General features: G+C 41.3%; 1 protein-coding gene across 8 annotated transcripts; it reads right to left on the bottom strand.

Annotated features, from left to right (window-relative positions):
• Positions 1-4,956: 4,956 nt before the first annotated feature.
• Positions 4,957-14,344, bottom strand: CDK1 (cyclin dependent kinase 1). 8 transcript variants are annotated; one of them, XM_086899068.1, is made up of 9 exons: positions 13,518-13,601; positions 12,605-12,654; positions 11,627-11,678; positions 11,044-11,200; positions 9,848-9,971; positions 9,286-9,456; positions 8,581-8,744; positions 8,311-8,452; positions 4,957-5,296 (listed from the first exon to the last, which is right to left on the bottom strand). In XM_086899068.1, exons 4-9 carry the CDS (start codon positions 11,142-11,144, stop codon positions 5,183-5,185), a joined length of 816 nt encoding a protein of 271 aa, XP_086755194.1. In that variant the 5' UTR covers positions 11,145-11,200; positions 11,627-11,678; positions 12,605-12,654; positions 13,518-13,601; the 3' UTR covers positions 4,957-5,182. The 8 variants fall into 8 exon arrangements, with proteins under 8 accessions (XP_086755194.1, XP_086755195.1, XP_086755192.1 ...); XM_086899069.1 differs by having other exon boundaries at positions 11,550-11,678; positions 13,518-13,588; XM_086899066.1 differs by lacking the exon at positions 13,518-13,601 and adding an exon at positions 13,215-13,506 and having other exon boundaries at positions 11,550-11,678.
• Positions 14,345-18,683: the final 4,339 nt, after the last annotated feature.

The raw sequence follows: 18,683 nt of genomic DNA, 5'->3' as shown, positions 1-18,683 counted from the left end.
TGAAAGGCTTTCAATTCAGATATTATTTTCAGCCTGGCTGCCTACCAGAAAATAAATACCCTTCAATTTTTCATGGAGCCAGGAGATTCAGTTTTTCTCCTCTTCCCTGCCCCCCTGCATGGCTGCCAGTACCGAGGTGCCAGAGTGACACCACGTGGCCAAGGGAGAGACAACACTAACTTTACAAATAATAAAAAAAATGTTACTTTTATCCCAAGTATACATCAGGACTTTGCATGTCTTGTTGAAGTTCTTCAGAAATAATCTCTGGTACAGTTCCATTATTTTATTTTCATACATGTGTATATTAAGCCCCAGATACTAAGAAAGAAAATAAAATTTATTTAATTACTAAATTAAATCTAGGGAAAAGTACCAGATTTACACCATAAGATTAAAAAAATAATAAATAAAAAGGAAATACCTGAAGTCTTTAAAATGTTAAGCTTTCTTATTCATCTGCCAATTTTATATGTCCTACACTGTTTTGGTTCCTTTTTTTATCCTTTTGCCCATCACCAAAGGATGCTGAGTAGCTTCCCGGGAATTCAGTAGTTCCAGTACACCTCAGGAAGAGATTCTGAGCTATGTGAGGTAATTATTAGAAGTTGTAATGCCTCATCCTCAGATGATAGTTTTAAAATCAAAAAAGATCAAGACAAATCTAAGAGAAGAGAGCCCCCCTCCTTTCTTGAAGCCAGCGAGTTAATGGATATTTCAGAAACATGTGGATTGTGGGGAGAAAAACTGACAGGTCTTAGGCACATTTGTAAGACAAAATGTTACATGCTCAGAGCCCAGATCAAACACAGTTCAGAATGAACAGCTGCGGAATATTTACACTCCTGTCCACAGCTTACATGGCAAAGGGTTGAAATGAGGCACACAAAGTCAAGGACTGGTTTGTTTGTTTGTTTTCAAAAAAAGTTGAGATCCTGTGGGGAAGTTACCAAAGATGACCCACCAAGAGCAACACTAAGAGACACAGTCTTTTCCCTGCCTGCCTTGAACTAGTTAAATCCTTCCTGATCCCCACAGGGGTCTGAAGGCCTGCCAGGCCCTGATCCACTGAGAGAACCTATACAGGGGGAGAAAGACTGACCTCTCCTTTCATCCCCCCATGCCACCAGTTGGGAGCATTTTAGAGCTCTCCTCTTATATGAAAGAGTAAAGATGGGACGCCTTCAGGTGTTAGGTAACCCTCCTCCTTGTTGTTAGTCCCCACTGGAAGCAAGACATGCAAAGCCAGCTCTTGGCTAGACTGTGATGTTCTTCCTCTAATCATTGGCAAGGGGAATGGCCTTAAAAAAAGTCCATCTGAGATGCCTCTTAAGGCAATAGATAAAAGAGGAGAAAAACAGCGCTGAAGGGTATTTGGAAAAGGCAATGAGGAATTTTAATGATACAGGCACAAATTCTCTCCTTTTTTACACAAAAAGGACCCCACTCTCTTCTGAAAGACCAACAGTTGACAGGAAAAGTGATAGTTAATGTGTCTTGTGCAAAGAGGAAGTAAAAAAAAGGAGTAGATGCAGAGCAAATGAAAAAGAGGGAAGCTCTTTCAGCTCCACATGGATTAGAAGGGCCCATGGGCCTTGCTAAGCAATTCCAAGCTGTCATGGGAAAAAAACACTCCTCAGGCCCAAGGATCCATGCTGGAAATTACACAGATCCCTGGTTTTGCCTCTCAGTCAAACACTTTGCCTTGCATTTGGCCGGGTGGTTTTTTTTTGTTTGTTTTTTTTGTGTGAGTTGTATGCAGGCTTTTTTAAGAATTCAATTGGTTGTCACTTAAAATAGTTGGGGAAAAAAATTTTTTTAAATATCCCCTCCTAATCTCCCCTACAGTCTGATCTAAACCCTTCAGAGGTCAGCAGAAAGATTTTGATTAAACTCAAAGAACTGAATATTACTATTCCTGTAAAGCCACTAATTATTTCCCAGGGCATAATGCCTGTCAGTTTAGCAATTTGGAGGGACCAGCTCTCACCTCCAATTCTTCTATTAAAGACAGCCAGCCACCTGTATTGGAGATACATGTTTGAGATCACTCAATCTATCAGCAGCAGCACCAGTAGCCTGCTATTGATTCAAACACAACAAGAATATATTGAAATAGCCTGGCTGAAGTAAAATATGCCAAACAGAGGAGAACACCCTGCTGACATTTACACATGAGGAGACAGTGCTTTATACAGGAATACAGTTGGGAACAAAATCAAAAGCAATTACCTGGAATGAATCATTGATGCAGCAGATGTAAAACCAGAGCAAGCTGATGGTCAAAGCAATGAGAAATTCTTAGATTACTCCATAAATTGATGCACCTTGTCAGAAAATGAGGCAAGTAGCTTAGTGGAGAATAAATAGTCAGGCTTAATGAAAGTAAGGCCTGTATATCAGTGTTTCTTTATTCATACTCAGTCTTTACAAACCCAATATAAAATAAAATCAAGCAGAGACAGTGGTAGTGCTGTGCCTTTGTGCAGGTCTGTGGGCATCAAAAAGGAAATAATGCTGTTCAAAACTGGCTATTCAGGAGTAACCCCAGATACCAGCATGGGAACACAGGTCAGTTCCCAGTCATTTGCTGCTTTAAAGTAATTTTAAGTGTAGCAAATGTAATCAGACTGAATCAGAACTTCTTTCTGATTCTAGCAGGTACATTTCCCAACCCCTCTAGACCAATATACAACTTAATCCTACCCCACACTGCAGCATTGCACTAGCACTTGTCAACTTAGAAAACCTCAACCCCCTCCCAAAACCCTAATTTGATCCCATGTAAAATCCTACTCTTGTATACACAAAACTTTTTCACCTGTATTACTTTTTAATGGTATGGAGGACTAGCAAATGAAGTCAAACAACAAGTTTATAATTTTCAGCTGGGATTTACTTACACTCTAGTAGAAAACAAGATACTGAGCAGCCACAGTACCAGAGGCAATACTGATGCAATATTACATCACAGAACTTCATTTTAGAGAGGAGCAGATTGCTTTTAAATAATTTCATCCCCAGTTCTTACAACATTCAGAAGAAAGCTACTGCAATAGGTATCAATAAATAGATCTGCTAATTATCACTCACAGTGGGTTAAATCCCCAAAGTACAGGGTACTCTTTGCAATAAAAGAGTCTCTTTGCAATAAAATACTTCAATTGAATACATCAGTAAAGGTGAGGTTTTCACTGGAATAAAATTGAATTTTAGGTGGCCAAAGTTTGAGCATCACAAACCTTCCACATGCTAGGTGCAAGCAGCAAGGCAGTTACCAAGGGCAGACAATTCCATAAGAAATGCAATTTGCCTCACTGGTAACTTTGCCTCATTGATAACAGTGGAGCTGTGACAGTGAGTCAGGTGTCTCAGTTTGATAGTCAGCACCTGATTGCACCTGGGGCAGATAAACAGTATTGTGTTTGCCTGCCCCTCCCATTTACTAGGGGCACTATAATAGCTCATTCAGAGCTACAGTCATGTCACAGCAGCTGTTACAGTGCCTGGGTAAACAAGACTGCAGACTTGGAGTAAGTTATTGTTTGAAAAACTCTTTGGAAATTTTAGTACTTGTTAAGATAGGCTAAAGCATTCCCAGTATTACATTAATCCGAGACACCAACTACTTACAAAACAAAAATAAGGCTTTACCAGTATTGCAGGAAAAGTGATTTTTTGAAGATAAGAAAAATAATGCAGTCACTGGCAGGTTCCCTTTTTTCTACACCAAGGTAGCCAACTAGCAGCAGCAATTACAAATCTCTTGGCCTGTAAAAGCCTGTTATCAAGTTACTACATGCAAATGAAAACGAATTAGGTCCCTACTTTGTCTTGAAATTGCATCCTTTCACCACTGGTGTTAACAGGAAGGAGTCAGCCATCATAATCTTCTCCCGTCCTGCCTTCAGTTAAATAACTTACCTGTATGATTTCAAAAAACGTTTCCTCCTCAGTGCTTTGCTATTAAATGATTCCTTAAGCAAAGTCTCCAATAATTCTGGAGATTAACCACTTTACAGAGAACAGTAGTAACACCCGAAGTGGTATTTATCTCTCACCATACTGCCTGTTAAAAGCTCGGTCTAACACTTTCAGCTATTCATGGACACAATAAACATCTGATGAACAGGACAGATGTCATCATCTCCACTGCTTTCAGTGTCCAGATTCAGCAGCTGTAGGACAGGGCTCCTACAAACCTCACTGTTTATAGAACTCATATCAGTGCTTTCACACACCTGATTTAGAAATTTAAATACTTTCAATACTATTCCCCACTGTGCTGCAAGCCTTGGCCCCTAACCAACAAGTAGCACTTCAGTTCCTAGAGCAAATAAAACTTAGGCCAGATGTACACCCCATACCTACTACTGTGTCTGAAGGTCAAGAATAGAGGTAGTGATTGGAAACTAAGACACAATCCATCATTAGTACACACCTTTGAAATTTATTTGAACTTTTGACAATACTCTCACCTGTCAGTTAAATGCCAGGGAGCTTTAAAAAGCCTCTGCTTTAATTATGGGAAAGTCTGTAGCCACGTGGCATCTCAGTTTGATTGATTCCTAGGAATTCACATGCAAACATCTCAGTAAATTCTTGGGCCTCCAAGATAACAAAAACAGAGCAAGGAACTTCTCAAATAATGATTTGCAGCTACCTTCAAAAACTCAAAACTTAAAATCAGTTTGGCCATCTACACTCTTGTAAATTGCTTTTCTTCAGCACATCTCACAATTGATGTCCTTTGGCACATCAATTGCCATGCTCAAGTAAAATTGCAACTGACATGACACAAACAAATCAAACTTGAGAATTTCCATAGCAGGAACAACCATTTAGAAATTTGAATTAGCAGTTTTTTCAGCCAAGTGGTACCTTTCCAGTGCATTCCAAAGAAAACAAGTCCTTCTGTAGAGCAGCCGTGGCCTAGAAATAAATTCAGTCCTTCACTGGGATTAAAGCTTTATTTATAGAAAATTGACTGCATTAATTGCAGTAATATTTGCATTGTATTTGAACTCAGCACTAACAGGTTAATATTTACACTTAGATAACACTTAAAACAAACTGAATACAACCAGCCTTAAGAGCAAAAAGACAGACATACAAATTACTGACTTAAGAGTAAAAGTAATCATAATTATTTCACTCTGGATGATTTAGTCCAAAAGTCTAGCTATTTCTTAATCAGATTAGCAGGAAGAGTGGATTTGTCCAAGTCATCAAAATATGGATGGTTCAAGGCCATTTTGCCAGAAATCCTTTTTGCGGGATCATAAATTAACATTTTCTGGAAGAAAAAAGAAACACATTTACTTCCTCATGAATTTTGAGCTAAAATCATGTTAAATAGATAGATATTTAACCATAATAACAATGAAGACATTTTTCCCCTTTGTTCTGTGCTCTCTTAGAGGGATTATTTCCCCTACAAGTCAGTAGCAGTGCATAACATCTCAGAAAATGAAGAATCTCATTTACCACCTTGCTCAATAACCAAGCCCTTGCCTGTGTGTGGGTACCAGATCCAGTAAACTAAATCCAGAACCAGACACCAAGCAGCAATAATTGTCTCATCTTCTTACTGAGGGAAATTAATAAGCTTAAGCTGTAAAAACCCTAAATGTTTACAAGGGCAAGTGGTCTTACCCTTGTTTTGTTACTGACACTGAACAAAGTGATGTCAAATGGCTTCTACTCAGATTGGTGACTTTAAAATTAAAATAAGAGAATGCTCACAGTTTCAAAATCCAAATTGGAAAGTAGATGACAACAGGTAAAACTGAAGAAAACAGATAAAACTTGAGTCTCTTTGCAATAAAATACTTCAATTGAATCCATCAATAAAGGTGATGAGAGCAAAAAGAGGGGGTGTTGCAGCCATTAAAATAAGCCCCAGGAAAAACAGGAGGAAATTTGATTTCTAGCCATTTAAAAAAAGCATCTGTAGCTTATATCATACAATGGTCAAAAAAAGAGTGAAGCATTCAGCAGTTTTGTACTAGACCCAAAACAAGCAAAGTCTTTTTATTCCTCCTTACTAAAGAACAGACCATTTCAAATTCAAAATAATCAGGATTCCACCAGCTGCCTCTCTCCTGTTTGCACAACAAATATGTCTTCCAGAACGAAACTTCACCAGTATTACTCTGCCCAGTTATTCAGTCTTGACATTTAGCTATCATTACACTTTATTCTACAGTGAGTCTTCCAAGCTGATTTCAACCACTGAATTTGCATTTATATTCTCTGAACGTCTGCCAAATGCAATGCTGCCTCTAGATTTAACCTTGCATGTCCAGTTCTACTTTGTGGCAGGTTCCCATTAACTATACCCAGAACAGTGTCCAATAGTTAACTCTGATACCAAAGGTTCTCTCAAAATTGACTCAAAAGAGGGAAATTTCTCTGAAAAAGGGATGCTGTGACACTGAGACTACTAGCACTACAACTAATAGAGTAAGTGAAGGAAACTTCTCAAAGCAGTCTGGAACATTAGTTTTTCTTGGCATCTAATGTCCTGATAATTCAGAGTTTTTGAAGACAGCCATCAAGTACTTTGGAATGCTGGCCATAAAAGTAATTTAGCTTATAAAGGTCTTAAGCTCACAATCTCACTCATGCAATTTAATTAAACATTTTTTGGTAAGATATTTTCAAAGACAGCTCCTTTACGTACTGATTCCATCTGCAATAGTCTAGAAAAAAATTAAACATTAAAACATTTTCATTGACATATCTGACTTTGTGCTGTAGAACAAGCTACTCCATTTTGTTGCCTTTACAATTATATTGCAGGTTTAAAAGTGCCACAGGAAACTTAAAGGGATTCCAGTCAGGAATACAACTGTCACCAGACACTAATAGGAAACTATAGTCAACACTGATTAAGGCAGAACTGTACAAGACTTTAGAGAATTTAATATGCTTTGAGACTAGAATGATGTTAACACCATGAAGAACTAGTACTTTTTTTAGTTGCTTTTATTAGCAGCAGCCCCAACCACTGGCTTCACACAGTGAAGCCCCACCTAAGCTCAGATGAGCCCTTGGCAAGTCCTTTTCATACAGCTGTTTCAACAAGATTCTACTGCCTGTTCCATTGATTTTAGTTTGTAAATACAGTCAGCAACAATTCTATTTCAAATTGATTTAAGAAAGATGCTGTCATGGGTCTTATCTTTGTAAGACAAGTGCGCTGCAAGGATCAGAGCTATCCAGGACGACTACCTGTTCAACAAATGTTCAGGCAGCCAGTGTGAACTGGGGCTCATTCCCCCAAGAAAAACTGTGAGAAATTGCGATCATTGGAGCTTTTTGGGTAACAATGCTTCATGAAGCATATTCTGCTCTATTACCGATATGGGTAATGAACTGCTTTGTGACTGCTTATAGCCATGAGCCAGGTACACAGGTACTGCTGTACAAGGGGGTTCTGAAGTGCCAGCTTGTCTTGCAACACACAGAGCACCCAACCCACACCCCCCAAATCTAGGTCTGCACTGTACAAATGCAGCTTTAGAACATCCAAAGGACAACCAAGGTACATTATGATACCTCCGGACATCTAAAATGTGACTTAAATTAGCCCACAGTGGCAGCACATGAGCTGGAAGAGCACTTGGAAAGACTGATGAAGAGCTTGCCAATTACAGCCTGGTGTGGTAGTTTAACTGCCTGGCCACAGAACTAAAGGAAACTCACACTAGACACACAAGATAGCAATTAAAAGTTAATACACCACAGCCAAAAATATTTTACTCCAAATTTCAGGGCAATTGAGACAGACACTACAGAGAGACTTGAACTAAGTTTCTTGTCTCAGCTAATCTACATTCAGCTGTTTCTAGCCTTGTTTATTCAGTTAAGACCATCATGAAAGCTTACTCAAGATGAGCCCACCAAGATTAATCCACACGCTACCATAAAATAAACATTTCCAACTGCTTCAGGAATCATACAGCCACATCACAATTGGTGCCAGCAGTAGAAAGGTGACAGCTACTTCATGGGCAGAAGCCTTCACTTACACCTCTAAGTAAAGACTTATTCTCACATTCAAGTTTTACCTTTTTCATTATAAAAAACTGAGGCATAATTGCTTCTTGTGAAAAATAGTCTGGTATTATTTGTGAAAGGAGTGAATGTCAGTTCTACAAGAATGAAGGCTCATATCACTGCTGATAGCTTGAAGATCTCCGTTTTTCCTTCGAGCCATGACTGTAAGTAGAGCTTTGTGTATTCTGGAGTATTCCAAACAGCCCACTCAGTTTCTTAATCAGCAGTTAAGGACAGACTACTTACAGCCAGCAGATCAAGTCCATCTTTATCCAAGTTTTTGACATGTGTTTCAAGGCTGACAGGTTTCCATTTTGGGAATGTGTTTTTATAGTCTTGCAGGGATTCAACCTCAGGCCATACCTCATTGTTGGGGGTCCCTAAAGCTCTGTGCAAATGTAAGCAAAATATTAAGCAGTTTAGTCTGAAATTTTTTATGTGCTATTACACTTCTAACTACACACAACTGTTGTGTGATGCCACACAGGTAGCAAGGAAAGGTTCAGCCTTACATACCTGAAGATTCTGAAGATCTGGTCAATCTCGGAATCCCCATGGAAAAGTGGCTTTTTAGTTGCCAACTCAGCAAATATGGTCCCTATGCTCCAGATATCTACAGGAGTAGAGTAACGAGCAGATCCCAGCAACACCTCTGGAGACCTGTACCACAGTGTCACTACCTGTGGAACAAGGAAAGGTTAAATTTGTGGAATCAAGTCCTTTAACTGACTGCAAAAAACAATGGCTTATTATTAAGCAGCACTCATATTTTTTTTCTAAAAATAGCCAGTACTAGAAGTTCTAGTTAAAGTGTAATACTAGTTTCAAATTTCATTTGTAGACAAACCAATTCCATTGCAGTAGCTTCTACTACAAGAAAAGCAGCTGCCTGCACGACTTCCCTAAGAGCAGGAATCCTTTGGCACCCAGACACAAAACCCCTCAAACTTGAGTGCTTTGCAAAGCAAAAACATCTTTATGAGACAGTGAGCAACATGTTTGAATCCCATCTGACTCACCGTGAGTGGGAGTCATTTTGGAACCATAGAGCGAAACCACAGTCAAAGAGGTGGAAAAGTGTTTTGGAAAATTAAACGTAACTTTTTCATAGTTTTCATAGTTTTGTTAACATATGGCTTAAAAAAATTGATTCTTTCTAGAAATTCTTAGCAGGAAGCAAGTAGGCACTATCCAAACCACCAGAAGTATGCCCCAACTCACTTCATGAGTATAAACCCGCACTGGAATTCCAAAGGCTCGGGCCAATCCGAAGTCTGCCAGTTTAATCACCCCCTTGTCATCTATCAGGAGGTTCTGAGGTTTCAAGTCTCTGTGCAGAACTCTTCTTGAGTGGCAGAAAACAATACCTTGCAAAATTTGGTACAGATAACTCTAGAAAGGATGAGGTGGGAAGAAAAAGAACGGAGTTATATTTAGTACACGTCAGTGTCCTGCAACACAAAGGTGTTCCCTTCATTAGCTCTCCCCACAGCAGCAGGAAATGGAGATCCAAAGCATTGCAGATATTGAGTTAATATCAATGAAAAAGCTACACAAATTAATTCTGAAGATTAGTTTTAAGACAGTTTAATCTAAGTAACTAAAAGATTTTCAAGTGGCATTTGAAAGCAGAACTCACATTCATGTTATTATCTACAGCTGGTTATTTAACCTTCCATATCTCTTCAAGGAGTTAATTATACTGAAAATAAGAGCTGCTTATAGCTTAGTAGGTCATCTTTAAATTAAATTCCATTTTAGGATAAGAAATTGTCCTCATTACCTTAACACGTGAACGCTCCAAATACTGGCCAGATGGAATACTATCCAAATATTTCTTGAGATCCATGGAAAGAAATTCAAAGACAAGGTACAGTCTTGAATCCTGCATGAGAACATCCTGAAGACTAAAAATTGAGAATAAAATTACTTCCACTGCAAAATGCATGAACTCACATTTCCTCTCTCAACAGGGATATAAGCTGGTATTTCCAGGTTCCTATTATGGAAGCCTTAAGTCATCAAACAACAGACTTAGGTGAGTTATACTATCATCTGGAAAATCAAGTTTATCTGAAAGTATCAAACTAAGATAAACTCCCAAATGCTTGCTCTTAAACTTATGTTCTCTCAGATCAGACATAGGAGTGTGAAGAAAAAATACTGTTGCCATTAAAAAAAAAAATCCCACCTGAGCGTGTTGATGCCTAGCTTCTCTTTGAAGCTGGCTTGTCACAGCAGAGCCTGAATTACTCGGAGGGCTTAAGGGAATATTTAATAGGAATCTAATAGATACAGCAGGATTTGCACACATTTTTAAGTATCTTCTTCATCCTTATTAGAGTGTAGGGGATCCTAAACCCAAGCATACATACATTGAGACATTACTTGGCTGTAGTGCCTCAATGTAGGAAGTCGGCCAGCTTTAAGGCACAGTAAAGATAAAGTATTTTGCTGAATCAAAGAGCATGAAGAGTTGTTGCAGGGAAGACAATAGCTGCAATCATTTTTATATGTCACTGATGGAAGTTTCACTCATAGTTCAGAAGTGCTAGCTATGACAGCATCAAAACACATGTGAATTCCTGATACAGAACAGCAGGGAGGAACATCAGAACACTGAAGTCAAATGGTCTATTGCAATGTGGTAAATAAACTTCTAAAACTACCTAAAATAACAGCTTCAGCCAGTTTTCATGAGGTATGCTGCCTCCATTCTCACAATAACCTCTCTGAATAGAATTTGCAGAAGTTTCTAAATTAACAAAAAATTGTTAGATTCCTAGAATGAAAAAAGGCAGCATGAGAAAGGCTTAATTAGAAAACCAGCATAAATATGGAATTTAAACTATTTTCTGCAAAGCAGACACTGTATTAAGCAGAGAGGTTCTCACCTCACTAGATGAATGGAAAAATAACTTATGATCTAGGGACCTAGTACCCTCGCAAGAGTTTAGCTAAATACCAGTATATGCATACCAGACTATATTGGGATGATTCAGCTCTTTTAATAAAGAAATTTCTCGGATAGCAGTACTTGGAACACCTTCCTCCTCACTTTCTAGACGTATTTTCTTCATTGCAACCACTTGGCCTGTGGTTTTGTGACGACCTTTATACACAACACCATAGGTACCTGAACAAAAAGACACGGAAACAAATATAGGAAGTACCAGCTCCAGGTACAAAAAAAGTTAATTGCAAACACGAGCTGCTAACGTAGGAAAAGTCCTTAAAAATGAAGTATTGGTTTAGGATACCAGCTACTACTTAGGTGTGGAGTTTGAGCAATATTTTTCTTTGTTTAAAGCATGTTCTTTGTTTAAAGAACAGGGTATTTAAAAGCCTAAGTGTGAAATGTGAATATTTAGAAGATGTAGTTATAAAATCAGATATTATTTGAGTTTCAAACTGATTAACTTTTAGGCAAGATCATTATAAAGGATTATGATTTTGCCGTTGATACATCATATTAAAATGCTAACAGTTTAGCTGCAAATGGAAGTAGTGCTCCTTCTGCAGTCTGAGATCCAGTCATCCTGGGTGTGAGCCGTAGAAATACCTCTGGCACAATCCTCAGTGCAGGAGACTAGTGCTGTTGGTCTCAGCAGAAGCTGAAATTGGAACCAATAGTAAATCTCAAATCAATCCATCTTAGTTATCAGTGTTCACAGAAGCAGAACCCTCAAACCAAGACAGTGTAAGCCTTTTCTTTTTACCCTTCTTGAAGCATTAATCCTTGTCATGAAGCCCAAATTAGTTTATTTCAGAAAGATTCACACACAAGGCTTTGGTTACAAAGATTTGTTGCAAGAACCAAGCAAACCTTTTTCTATTGCCTCAGAGCAATGTACTTCAAATTTTCAAGTCTACTTAAGGCTAGAGCCTTATGTAATGTGTTATAAAACATACTGACTTATACAGTTAACACAGGCTGGATTTCCAGTAACAGAGGGGTTGTGACTAACATCTGCATTGAAGCCATCTTCTTTGTAAGCCGTCTTCTTTGTGCCTCAACATACAATAATTATTAAAAATTCACTTGTCCACAGAGCTTTACCATCTTGCTTTCCCTTGATACCCACACTGCCCATGTACAATCAGAGCAGAACAATCCAGAAAATATTACTCCCTACCAGCAGCTCCAAGCAAAACAACATATTGAACAACTTCAGGGGCAACTGGTAAATTCATACTCAGAGAAATGGAGTAGCTTCCTAAACTGTAAGGTGGTTTCAGGACCCAGAACATATTTTTTCTCCCTTTTGGAGAAATGTTATTCCATTAGCCATCAAAATGAAGGCAGGCACTTTTCAACACTGGTCAGTTGTTTTAAAAAGACCATGTCACTTTCAAAAAAAGGGGCAGAAAGAAAAGAAAGCTTTTACAGACTTAAATAACTACCACAGTAATTAACCCACTATTTAGCCACTTGGTTGAATCTCAGTGGTTCTTGCAACAGGCAGAGTGCACAAAGCTTCTGGGACACTTCATAGCTCAACTGTAGAGCATTTAAAAGCTCACTGCTCTCCATACTTACCTTCCCCAATCTTCTCTATTTTTGTGTAATCATCCATTGCTGTGGTTACCCTGAAATGGACAGAAAAAAAGAAACAGAAAATGAAGGTGAACAGTTGTTGTCCTGAACACAGACAAGTCAATGAACCTATGCCAAGTCTTTGCGAGCTGTGCCTCACATAATTAAGATACAAAGTGAAGCGCTTAACTGTTTTCATCAACAAAAACACAGAATACATTTATTCAGAATTCCAGCTAGAAAAACTACACCTCAAAGTATGAGTGGGCAATGATTCCAAGGACAAAAAAAATAATTTAAAAAACTTTGAAAAAAGCTCCTCCAGGGAACTGAAAAAAGCGCATCCTACTCATCACTTTTACTTAACTACTCAAACAAGAGGAATAAGCTAGAAACAAATAGGAATGCCACTATATAAAAATCGGGGAAGCGGGTGTTGGCCAAGCCAGGGAACACCAGGAACACCCAGGATGATACTGGGCGAGCTCCCCGCACAGCCGGCAGAGCGAGACGCGGAGGCAGCAGCCAGGTCTAGCACCCCACACCTCCCTCGCTGCTCCGGACCAGCCACTAGCCTCGGGGAGGTTACGGATACCGAGCAGATCCGAGTTACCTACGGCTCCGGGAGGCTGCCAGCTCCGGCCAGGCTGGGCAGCGTCCGCTCGCCGCGCAGGCCCCGTTCGGTGCAGGCCAGCCCCAGCCCCACTCCCGCCCTCCCCGAGGCGCTCCCCCGTTCCCTGCCCGGCTCTCCAAGGCGCTTCCCTCCGCAGACTGGGAAGGTTCAGGTGGCCGCGTTGTCCCCGCACGGGCTCGGGACCCCGCACGGGCTCGGGAGCGCGCACCCCTCTCCCCCGCCTCCCCCCTGCTGCCCCTCACGCGGCCGCGCACACCAACGGCCCCACCGCGCGCCCCTCACCTGCGGAGCCGCTGCGCGCGCGCCGCACGAGCCGCCGCCGCACAGGCACGTCCGCCGCGCGAGCTGGGGGCGGGGCCACCGCTCATTCGAACCGGCCGCCCGCCGCGCTCCGCCAATGGCGCCGCGCCGGGCCCGTTCAAAGCGACCAATCAGCACACTCCGCGCCAAAGCGAGGCCCGAAGGGCGGCTTTGGCTCCGCTAGGAGGAAAAAAAAAAATAGAGAAATACTGCGCGGCCGGGCATGGCAAGCTGAGGATGCACCGGACGTCCCCTTGGTTCGCGGACGGCGCGAGTAGAGGCAGCCTGGCAAGGCGGCTGGGTCGTTCCACGTAGCCCAAAGCCGGTGACACGGGCGCGCTGGGACGGCGCCACTGGAAGGATGGTCATGATCCCAGAATCACGGAATGGGTCAGGCTGCAAGGGACACCCGTGGGTCACTCGGTCTCAGCTCTCTACTCGTGCAGAGCCGTCCCAGAGCATATGGCGCAGGATGGCGACCAGACGGTTCTGCGAGTAAAACTCCACATCCTCCCTGGACAGTCTCTCCCAGTGCTCGGTCACCGCACAGTAAAGTTCTTCCTCGTGTTCTGGTGGAACTCCTGGTCATTAGTTCCTGCCCATTCCTCTTGTGCCATTGCTGGTCTCAAGGAGCTGCACTTGGTCCCTGCTCTGAGCCCTCCCTGTAGACAGGGATGATGTTCTGTCTCAGCTGTCTCTGCTCCAGGCTGAACAGCACCGGGTCCTTCAGCCTTTCCTCCTCGGAGAGATGCTACATTTGCTTGATCAACTTTATATCTCTTCACTGGACTCTGCGTACCACTGGAATAACACTTTGGGCTGTTAGCATAGTTTGGGGAGTGTAGTCATATTTGGCCCAGGCTAGGCGTTGGCTGCAGCTTCTCCTTTTAATCGAGTCTGTTAGATTTGAATGCCATGGCCAGCCAGAGCATAAATTCATTATTTCTGGTTGCATGGGTGCTGATCTGGGAAGTGCTGCTGTGGCCTTGGGAGCTGCTTTTAAGGCATATGCCTTAATAAAAGGTCATTGGGTAACTTAATTCCCCGGAAGCTGGGACATGTGTCTGTAGGCAAATCAAAGTTCTGCATCCCTCCTCCCGGATTAAGAAAGATTAGTGCCTGTGCTATCCCAGCTTCTGAAAGAAGGGTCGGGGATGTAATTAGAGAGGCACCTGTTGGCCCTGCTCAGCCAGTGCTCTGCCAGCTGCAGCCTTCCTCCACTGGTACCCAGGAAAGTGGTACTATTGTACATGAGAAAACAAAAAGCCTGAGAAAATACTACTCCAAACAAATTTTGTTACTGCGAAACCAGAATGCTAAATAGATTAGCAAAGGACATATACTTCTAGTTTTACAAGTATTTCCACTGTGGATTCTGTGGTGCTGCTGACCTGCTTTAGTACCAATTTATCATTAGCACTGACAGTCCTGGACCAACAGCTCCTATAAAAAACTACAGTCCCTGCAGGGGTGAGACACAGGCACCACTTCACACCGCTAATATTATTGCCTTTTTTAATTACTTCATTGCACTGGTTTACAACATTCTTGAAGGATGGCTTTGCTGTTTGTCTTAAATGTAAGCAGGGCAGGATGCTGTGAACAAAAACGTGCATTTTAAATGCATGTTAAAGCATTTCTTTGGGACAGTGATTCTAGGAGTTATCCTTACTTCATGGCCCATCCAACTCCTTCCCCAAGTGTGTTTCAGGGATAAAGCCCCTCCACTTTCCCCTCCATCCTGGGGAATTTTTACAGCATATGGTGCACATGCTCGTAGGTCTCTGTTTACTTTGAATCCTACCACTGGCTGGCAATTTACCTGCCTAGAACAAGGCTTTTGTATATCTGGGAAATTCCATATAAGAACATGGCCTCACATCTTGTACAATTCATAGGAAAAGAGCCTGATATGCTCTGCCCTGCACAGCAACAGAGAATTTCTACTCTGTGTGTGTAACAAATGCAAAGCAGCCAGGACAATCTGGGCATAGGAATACCCATGGATCAGCTGCACAGCTCAGACAGTGTGGGACACATCTCTCAGGCCTGGTTCTGCACTGGCAGCAGTGTGCTCTGCAGCTTTCTATTGCTAGCACAGGGCTGGACCTACTGCTGCTGGACTAGTCCTTGCCTAGGGACCTTAGGTACATGGCCAAAGTCCACCTTTCCCTCCAGAGGAAAAGAAAACCTGTTTTGGAAGTCCTAGACATATGGTAACACTAGTTAATTTACAAGGGTTGGTGGTGGTATCATAATTATTCAGTACTATAAATTTTTATAAGTTATATTAAAATATAGAGAGATTATATATAAAATTTACTGTGTCTGAAAGTACTGAATACACTGAATTTTCTTGAAAGTGACGTCTTTTTTTCTAGCTTTAGTTTAAATTTACACAAGTATTTCTTAGCTGGGCTCAGACTATTCTTCCTGCTGGACACTAAATGTTCATAGAATGCTCACTGAATTTTCAAACTCTTTGAGAATACATCTTTTTCCACACATCCCATTGTGTCATGGGCTTTGAGTGGGAAAGACCAGGAGGCACCAGAAGGAAAGCTGGTTAAAGAGCAGCTCTCTCTTGCAAAGGAAGCTGACTTGTTTCACATGTGACAGGACTTGTTCATGAGCCAGCTGCACACAGTGATCAATGATCTGTTTGAGATCATTGGTCATCCCCTTGGTCAGCACCTAAGGTAAGAAGTTCAGCCTTTTCTGACACCTTTAGAAAAGGTCTGGAAGGTCGATGGCTTTGAAATCCATCTGACAGCTGTTGCACTGGAAGCCCAGCATCACTGCTCCTGCCTTTGTGTCAGCTCTTTTACCTCAGGGCCCAGGCTGTCTTGGCTCAATCAAGTAAGCAGCTCAGGGTCATTATTTTGCTGTGGCCTCTGTGCTGGGTGGACTGGTGGCCATGCCAACACCTCAGAGCAATGGAGAGTGCAGTTGTATGCAGTGGGTTCCTCCAGGAACAGCAGAGGCTGCTTTGCCCTCAGCCTGTGGCCCTCTCTTAGAGCTACCTTGCTTAGGAAGCTGGGTACATGTAAGTACAGAGTTGGCCTGGCATTAATTTGCCAAACATCAGTCTGACAGTTACCTTGCATTTTCCTCCCTCTTGTTGTCTGCATATCCTTAGGATATAAATCACGTCTCCTTTCTCACTGGATAGTGCTTATCTTGCTTGATCATTGCTTTGGACATGGCAGGAGCTAATGATGCTACTTGAGACAAGTGATGCAAGTACATTTGCAGTGACTTTTGTGTTTGAAGAGATTTACTGTTCTGCTTGAAGGAGCAGCAGCAGTGAGCTGCTGACAACGGAGTCACAGATGGATGCATGTGGGAATCCCTAGGACTGCTGCTCCCCCAGCAAAACCTGGTGAAATGCAGAGCTGAGGGAAAACTCCAAGGCAAACAGCAATAAAGTTTAGGTCTACCTTGACAACATAATGTTAATTACATTTTATTTATATAAATGACCAAGGGGCACATATATTAAAACCTCTTTGGCATCCCAGACTTCCTCTTGCCTGAACTGAGCACTGTTTGTGCAAGGCACAAGGGATCAGACCAACAATGCTGAGCTCGGATTATGGCATTACAGTTATATTCATGGCTGAGAACTCAGTGTAATGCTCTGAACAACTCCTTCTCTGCTGAGAAGAGGGCAGCTGCAAGAGTCAATATCATCTTGTCTTTAGTATATTAATAATATTCTCCTCAGCAATAACTTCACTTTAAGGAAGAGAAAAAGTGTATTGTCTTTTACATAATGATGGGACTAAAAAGGTCAACTGGTTTGTGAATACTAATGAAAGTATTTAAAATAGGTTGTGTTCACTGTGCTCGAAAGCAGATAAATATAAACATTGATTGGCTTCTTTTATTATTTATCAAAACTCAAAGATTATTTTGTTAACATGACAAATGCAAAAAAGTACAGTAGGAGAGATGTACTACCACTTAGGAATGCTAGATAATATTAGAGGGATATCTCTAATGCATATATCAGATGATACATTTAAGCTGTTAAATCTCTTGTTATGCAGGACAGTTCCCACTGTCATGAAACATGGACAACTTCTCTGCTGCTCTTCTTCTGCATTAGCATTTTGATAGGATGCCAGAAAACAAAAATCTCCTGAGAACTCTTTGAAAATAAAACAAAAGGATGGAAGCTGCTTAGAAAAAATAATTAAATTGTCAGTGTCTCCTTACAGCATTAATACAAGTATTTTAAATGCACTTAAAGTACTTGAATTTAGTCTCAAATTATGTTACAGTTTTTTGTAACATGCACTAAATCACTTTACCTGAAAATCCCAAATATTTATATGATTGCGATAATGCAAATACTATAAACTATTCTTTCATTTCAAATAAGGAGATACTGTGGATAGAAGAACTGGTTATTCATGGTCACTGGTTATTCATGGGTTTGTACCTGCCTGGAGGAAAATTCAGCTGAAAACCAGGGAAGTTTTACAATGAACATCGCAGCACACAAAGAGGAATGAGGGGAGAGTGTGGGGACTTTATGGGAGGGAGCAGAGGGGTGCACAGTGTCCCTGCTGAGCTTATGGGGGGTGGCTTCCAGGGGCTGAAACCTTTCCCCAGCTCTGACTTTGCCCAACTCCTTCCCCTCCATAAGGAATGCTCCACTGTCACTGTGGGTCTTCCTTCATCATGGGACACACAGCTGGTTTCATATAAACCTTTCGAGAAATATCTACTAGCGTCCAACACGGATTTTATTTTAATAGTTGTATTTAATGAGAAAGGTGAACAGAATGTATCAAACCTGGGGCATAGGAAAAAAAAAAAAAAAAAGGTTCTTTTTGTTTCTTTGAAGCGTCTGGGCAAAAAAACATGCTCCACCAAAGTCAATGGCAAAATTCCCATTAACTTCAGTTGGGCAAAGCTTTCACTCTTCACCCCAGGTCCGGTGTCTGGTTCCTGATTTTAGTTTTTGCATTTCACTTAGCTTACAATTCAAGAATTAAAATGGTAGAACACAATAAACTGCTTTTTACTTGGAGTTCCCTCAGCCTGGATGCAGGCAAACAGTGCCTGGTGGCTGGAGGGGGCTGGTTTTGAGGCAGGTGTGGAGGGCTGGATAGCAGTATATCCCTCCAGGGAACAAGG

The sequence above is a fragment of the Cyanistes caeruleus genome, chromosome 8 (assembly GCF_971803275.1).
Source record: "Cyanistes caeruleus chromosome 8, bCyaCae1.hap1.1, whole genome shotgun sequence".
In the NCBI taxonomy this organism is placed as follows: Eukaryota; Metazoa; Chordata; class Aves; order Passeriformes; family Paridae; genus Cyanistes; species Cyanistes caeruleus.
The sequence above is the reverse complement of the archived record's forward strand: the minus strand, read 5'-3'. Positions and strand labels throughout refer to the sequence as shown.